This window comes from Neomonachus schauinslandi, chromosome 5 (genome assembly GCF_002201575.2).
Source record: "Neomonachus schauinslandi chromosome 5, ASM220157v2, whole genome shotgun sequence".
Lineage (NCBI taxonomy): Eukaryota > Metazoa > Chordata > Mammalia > Carnivora > Phocidae > Neomonachus > Neomonachus schauinslandi.
Genome location: NC_058407.1, coordinates 8,966,875 through 8,974,290, shown reverse-complemented (window position 1 = coordinate 8,974,290; position 7,416 = coordinate 8,966,875). Strand labels below are relative to the sequence as shown.

General features: G+C 54.9%; 1 protein-coding gene across 1 annotated transcript in view; it reads left to right on the top strand.

Moving 5' to 3' along the window:
- Nucleotides 1–6: 6 nt before the first annotated feature.
- Nucleotides 7–7,416, top strand: part of FAM83F (family with sequence similarity 83 member F) — a 34,091-nt gene continuing 26,681 nt past the window's right edge. Inside the window, exon 1 of the mRNA XM_021687693.1 lies at nt 7–560. Within this exon, the coding sequence (XP_021543368.1) occupies nt 66–560 (495 nt within the window). The 5' untranslated portion in view covers nt 7–65. The remainder of the gene's footprint in view (nt 561–7,416) is intronic.

Sequence of the window (7,416 nt, the reverse complement as noted above, 5' to 3'; positions counted from 1 at the left end):
CCAGGTGCGGCGGGGCGACCGGGGCCGCGGCCGAGGCCGGGGCCGGGACGGGCGGCCGCGGCGCCATGGCCGAGTCCCAGCTGAGCTGCCTGGACGAGGCGCACGTGAACGAGAGGGTGACCGAGGCGCAGGCCGCCTTCTACTACTGCGAGCGGAGGCGGGCCGCGCTGGAGGCGCTGCTGGGCGGCGGCGAGCGGGCCTACCGCGAGCTGGTCAAGAAGGAGCAGCTGCGGGACTTCCTCTCCAGCCGGGAGCAACAGGCCCTCCGCGCCGCCTGGAGCCCCTACGAGGACGCCGCCGCCGCCGCCAACGCCGCAGCCCGGGGCAAGAGCAAGGCCAAGGCGAAAGCCCCGGCGCAGGCCCCGGCCGAGCCCTGCGAGTCCCTGGCCTACTGGCCCGACCGCTCCGACACCGAGGTGCCCCCGCTGGACCTGGGCTGGACCGACACGGGCGTCTACCGCGGCGTGAGCCGCATCACCCTCTTCACCCACCCGCCCAAGGAGGAGAAGGCGCCCCACCTCAAGCAGGTGGTCAGGCAGATGATCCAACAGGCCCAGAAGGTAGGCCCCGCCCCCCCCACCGGTGGGACACCCCACTCCCGGGCAGCCCCTTGGACCAGGCCCCACCTCAGAAGCAGGGCCTGGGGCAGGACTTCCTGACCACTCTGGAAAATGGGCCCAGAACCCTCCCTTAAGCCGAGGGGCTGGTGAGGCCTCTAAAGAGGATGGATGGGGACGTGTTTGGCAAATCACAAGGTGCTGGACAGTTGTCATTATTACAGTGTCCAGAGGGGCTGGCTTTCCTCCGCTCTGTGCTGCTTTTTCCCTGTCAGGTTCCTCTCTGTAGGGAAGAGTGGGGGCTGTGGGGCTTTGTGGTACAATGGGCCTCTCAGAGGTCTTGATAATAACCCATGTGCTGCCCAGGGATTTACAAAACCTACCCCAGGCCATTTTCTCATTTGGTCTTCAATCAACCCCAGGAACTGCGTGGTGGGACTTCCCCATCCCTACCCCAGCCATGCTGTTCTTAGGAGGCCCCCCAGGGACAAGACAGGACTAGCATTCACACCCCCTTGGGGGCCAGTACTAGAAGTCAAGCAGCCTGGATTAAATGAAGAAATGTATTTTGAGCACCTACTATGTGCCTGGTTCTGTGCTGGCCACTTTGACAAGGCGCATCACTGGACTCAACAAGTGGGGTTGGGGGTCAGGCAAGCTCTCACTTACTGTGTCTCTCTGCTTGGGGGTTGAAAGGAGGAGATGTTTCCAGAGTGGCTAGTTAGAATACTGGTGGACCAGTAGGTTGTGGGGCAGGGGGAAGAATTTAATCTTTACTCCGTGCCCTTGCCTAGGGGCACCTTGGGTCGGGTTTCCAGGTAAAACAGGACATCCTGTTAAATTTGAATTTCAGATAAACAACAAATAATTTTTAGTATTAGTATGCCTCAAACATTGCATGGGGCATACTGATGCTAAGATGTTCTTTGTTGTTTGCTGAAGTTCAAATTTAATGGAGGATTCTGTATTTTTATTTGCCAAACCTTGTTCCCCCACACAGAGATTTGTTAAGAAGCACCAGCAGCCTTTAGTGCCCAGTGCAGAATATACAACAGGAGTGGCTTGGGCTCACCCTTCTAATTCAGCTCAGTGGATGTGGTTGAGTCCTGTTACCCCTGGAGGCTGAAGTGGCCTGGGAGGGAAGATCAACCCAAAAAGACCAGTGGTGACGCTCCTCTTCCTGGGAGGGGTGATGCAGGTTGTTGGCTAGACTGGCTGCCAGGAGGAAGCATTAACTTTTCACTGCCCATGCTTCCACCCTCCCTCTCTAAGAAATTCCTCCTTATTTGCCTGAGCTTTCTTTGTATACTGCATTCTGCAAAAGAGAGAGGCAAATTTGAGAAGAGATGGAGAAAAGACAAGGATGACGATACTGTGCAGCTGGGGTAAGGGGTCAGGTCTCATGATGCAATACTAAAAGCCTTGATTTGTTAGCACTTCATATGTGCCAGGCACTGTGCTTATAATTTACTTTCATCTTCTCTTTTGCTTTTCACGACAACTCGGCGAGATGGGTATTTGCCTTTTTTGTTTCAGAACAGTTACTTGCCAAAGGTCACAGAGCAAGTAAGTGGCTGCTCCAGGATTCGAAAGCCAGAGTCCTTGCTCTTAATCACTGTGCCATCCTGCCCTGCTGTCTGGTGGTAGTACGGCAGGGCTAACCCAAGGGCCTTGAATGGAGCTAGCCTGGTCACAACCTGGGGTACAGGTTGTGTGCCCCTGTTACAAAAAGGGAGAGACAGGACCCCTGCCCATTGGGGCTGCTAGTCCCCCGTGGGATGTCAGGAGTCTCCTGTGTCATGCAATGTTCTTAGCTCTTTAAATATTTAACAACAGAAACTTTAACAATTGTGAACGAGTCCAGTATATACATATTTAACTAGTCATTACTTCCTGAGTGCCCACTGTGTGCCAGGCTCCGGCCATAGAAGGATATAAGCTGTGGTTTTTGCCCTCAGTTAACTCAAATACCGGGGCATGTGCTGGAAGGAAAAGCATTTTTTTGAGCTTAATCTGGGAGGGCTTCCTGAGGGAGGTGAATTGCACGGTTGAAAGGGGAAAGAGAAGGAAACTGGAACGGGCAATTTCTCCATTAAGAAACTTGGGAGCAGGAGCAAAAGATTTTTCCTTCAAAACAGCAAGCAGCTTTGGGGGCGCCTGGGTAGCTCAGTCGGTTAAGCGTCTGACTTCGGCTCAGGTCATGACCTCAGGGTCCTGGGATGGAGCCCCAGAGTCATCTGGCTCCACACTCAGCAGGGAGTCTGCTTCTCCCTCTCCCTCTGTGCCCCTCCCCACCCCCCACCCCCCCACCCCCCGCCGCTCCACTTGCACATGAACCTGCTCTCTCTCTCTCTCTCTCAAAATAAATAAATAAAATCTTTTACAAAACAAAACAGCAAGCAGCTTTGGCAGGAGGAAAGAGCTCTCCTAGGGGGAGTACTGTGTGGGGCTTGGTGCGAGCATCCCAAAACTGAGTCAGAAGCAGGTGAGCACACCCCTGGCAGAGGCAGCCCCTGACCCTGTCACTGCCCCACTCGACTCCCAGGCCTGCTGGGCCCCACCCTTACTGTCGCTCTAGGCTCTACGGCACCTTCTTCTCAGAGACCCCCCTGAAGTAGGTAGGACAGAGAGGTTGACCTGTTTCACAGGTGAGGAAACTGAGGGACAGAGGAGGAAAGGGACTTGCCCAAAGGTCATGTGGTTGGTTATGGAAAGACCCAGATCCCTGGCTTCTGCTGTAAAGGCTACACCTTCTGAGTGCTGCCTGCCCCCGACTGACCCCAGCTTGTCCAACTGGCAAGCAGCCTTCACGGCTATTACTCTAGGTTCTTCCCCTTCCTTTTCACCCCGAGGGAGGGAGTTTGCTTTGTCTGCAGGGGGAGTCGGGCTGCCGTGAGGTGGTTTCTGTGCTGCCATGAGGGGGACTGCCGTGGGGAGGCAACAGGACACATGCACACACAGAGGTGTCCCAGAGAGTTTCAGATTTTTTCTCATTTCATCTTCAGTAGAACCTCATGAGGTGCTGTCATTTTTATTCCTGAGTGACAAACAGGACACTAAGGCTCAGGGGAGTGGCCGGGGCTTACCCACTGCCACAGACCAGGGGGAGCTTCGAACCTCAGGGATCCAGAGAGCGGAGCCTAACTCAGGGGACACTTTGAAGATCGGATTGGGGGTGGGGGGAGGCAGAGGGCAGTGAGGAAACCGGCCAGCAGCGGGTGTGGAGGTGGGAGCTGGGGGCCTGGGAGGAAGGCCCTGGAGGCGGGCAGTCAGGTCATCGGCAGGGCCTCTGCAGACGGCCGAAGGCCCTTGCGGCTGTGCTCACTGACTGGCCGTGTTTACTTGTGGGGCGCGGTTTTTTCCTGCTGCCTTTCCCCCTATTTCAGTGTCACTGAATGACGGACGTTGCTTCACCCGCAGGCAGAAAAGGTGTCTTCGGGGACCGAGCAGTGAGTCCCTGGCCTGTCTCACGCTGACAGAGATGACCCGGGGAGGGGGCTGCTGCCTGGGCTGCTGAGATCATTGTAACCGCAGAGGGCCCGGCGGGGGGCGGGGTAGGGGGGGGACGACTTCAAGTGAGATCACATGTAGACTGGGAAGCTTTGGGTTCTCACGCACAGAGCAGGAGAGGACCCATCAGCTGCAGTTTAGATGGGCTGGTCGTTTGGAAGGAGAATGTTCATCTGGTCACTGGACAGATAGTTCGAGGTTACTGTGTGCTAAGCACTTTAGTAGAAAACAGACATATAAAACACACCCCTGGGTGCCTGGGTGGCTCAGTTGGTTAAGCGACTGCCTTCGGCTCAGGTCATGATCCTGGAGTCCCTGGATCGAGTCCCGCATCGGGCTCCCTGCTCGGCAGGGAGCCTGCTTCTGCCTCTGACCCTCCCCCCTTTCATGTGCTCTCTCTCTCTCATTCTCTCTGTCTCAAATAAATAAATAAAATCTTTAAAAAGAAAAAAAAGAAAATAAAATAAAACACACCCCTGCTCTTAAATAGCCTAATAGTCTTCTAAACCATTGTTAGAATACAGTGTGCGAAGGCCTGCCAGAGGGCGTGGCTGCAGGGACATTGACGCTGACCCGGGTTAGGGAAGGCCCTTTGACACTGAGGATCTGGCTATGAGCATGTCCGAGCGCAGCAGGAGGGCAGAGCCTCCACCCATCTTTGCACCTAGGCTCCCTTGTGCTTCTGCTTTTGAGGCTCCTGCGTGGGTTTAGAGAGGTTGCCTATAGAATAGAAAACTTACTGGCTCCCTACCTCAAAGCCTGACCCTTGGCCCTGCTCTCCTGGGCCCCATACCAAATGCACTGCACTGCCTACCGCAGGTCGCCCCGTGTCCTTTGAGCCTCAATCACCATGTGAGGCAGAGTATTATCTTCATTTCTGCAGAGTCGTCTGAGGTCCAAAGGGGTGAAATGGTTTGTCTTTAGACCAAGGACAAGATTATACAGCCTCCCCAGGTTCCTGGTCAGAATCACCAATGACCCCACGAAGATTACAAACACAACCCAAGAGAGAGACTGGTGGACTAGGCAGCTTTGATGAACCAGGAGCTCTTCATTCCTGTTGCAGTGGAGACCTGCCTGGTTGATGGGGGACAGAGTGGCATGGGTAGCAGGCCTGGCCCTACCCCTCCCCTGCCTGTGGCTTTGTCTCCTTTCTTTCAGGGCCCGGGCCAGGCGCTCCTCTTCCTTGTTACTTTATCAAGTTTTCAATTCAAAAGTGACCATTTTGGGGGCAACCTGGGCAGCTCAGTCAGTTAAGCGTCTGACTCTTGATTTCAGCTCAGGTCGTGATCTCAGGCTCATGAGATCGAGCCCCACGTGGGGCTTCGCACTGGGCGTGGAGCCTGCTTAGGATTCTCTCCCTCCCTCTGCCCCTCCCTGCAGCTCCCCACCACCACCACCACGCATGCTCTCTAAAACAAACAAAAGTGACCTTTTTACTGTCAGACGTGGCTCCTTGTTCATTCACCTGTGTGCCTGGCACACAGCTCGCTTTGGGAGAGCCAGGGACTTTTATCCTCAGGGACTGGTAGTTTTGGAAGAGTGAGACCCCACCTTACTCCTCTGAGTCTCCTTTGCAGGGCCCCCCCCCCCGCGGTCACAGGCAGTCAGTGATTTGCATAAATGGTTGGAAACTGTCTCCCATTGGCCATCCGCCTCTCCATCCCTCTAGAGACGCAAGTATCTGGAGAAGTCCCCCATTGAACTGCACATTACCCAGGGGACCCCTTTAATCCCCATTGTAACAAACTGTCCGGCAGCAGAGAAAAGAAAGCTGTAAACTGGGGAGGGGGGGGGCAGGGGGGGACAGAAGGATTTGGGGAAAAGCACCAGAGCAGGAGGCATGGTTTGCCAGGTTAGCAGCTTGGTTAGAGGTCTGGGCAGTTGATGGGGGTGAACAGCTGGGAACATGGGCCCAGGGGGTATGGCAAAGTCTTGGAGTCTCTGGCTCACGATGCCAGGAGACTCACCTTGCAGGTGGCAGTGTTTGCCACTGAATAGAGTCCACTGTCTTCCCCTATTAGCCTCAGTCAGCGCTCCCCTCATTCAAGGACACCCAGCAGATAGTACTGAGCACGGTCTCTGTGCCGAGCCCCATGCTGAGCATTGAGATATTGACATGTGGCAGATACAAAAACAAAAAAAAGTCTGATCCACCAAACCCTTCTTCCCTGCACCAGTAACCGTCCCGCACGGACTTTGATTCAGATCAAAGGGACCTTGATCCCATCACTGTATTCTAACACTGTATTCTAACACTGGTTTAGAAGACTATTAGACTACTTAAGAGCAGGGGTGTGTTTTATATGTCTGTTTTCTACTAAAGTGCTTAGCACACAGTAACCTCGAACTATCTGTCCAGTGACCAGATGAACATTCTCCTTCCAAACGACCAGTCCCAGGGCAGTTCCAGAGTCCCTGTCCCACTGAGGCTGGTGCGTAATGGTGCAGCTGCAGCTCCAGGGACTGAGCGCTTGCCAGCCCTTCCGGGATCTCGCCCCAGCCTGTCCTGGTGGCGCCCCTGCCGAGCCCCGAGCTCTTTGGCTGTTGGATTCTGAGCGTCTCTCCTTTATACTCAATCACTGATCCCAGGAGCCAGAATTTCTGAGCAATGGAGACCCAGCTTCATGTCAAGGTCAAGGACAGGCCTTGAAAGACCTTTAAATTGAAAGGTCATGGTTTCTGTCCAGATCTGGCCACTCACTAGCTGTGTTCCTTTGGGTAAAGCACTTCCTTCTGTGAGGCTCCTGACCTGCAAAATGGGACGATGATACCTAGATTTCTGGACGGTTTTGAAAAACAAGGAGGAAACTACATGGGAAAGCTAAGGATACCACGAATGTCAGTTGTTCTGGAAAGTAACCGCTGCCTTCTCTGTCCTCTCTCAAAGCAGGGGAGGGAAGCGTGGCCGAATTTCCTCCCAGGAAGTGGGGCTGCTGCAGCCAGGAGATGAATTAGGGGCGTTAGGAGTCACTTCTCATTGCTGGGGGCCCTGTGCAGGTGTATGTCCTTTTTCCTCCTTAGAGTGAGAGAGGACCAGCTGCCTGCTGCCCCCCCCACACACCACCGCATTTACCTGTCGGCCTTGATTTGGAGGTGGCTGTTAGAGTGGCTGCCTGCCTGCTCCACCGTCTGCAGGGCGGTGGCCTCTGAATCCTCAGCCGAAGGTCTTCTCTAGGATCTGCTGTGGGCAGGGACAAGACAGGAAGGCACAGAGGTGCCCCAGTTCCTAAACTGGGCATCCCCGAGTGTGTTCCCCTGGTGCTATCATCCAGAAGGGCCTGACTGGCTGCAAGGCCCAGCCCAAAGAGCCTGAGGGCAGTCTGGAAATATTCCTCGGGAACTAAAG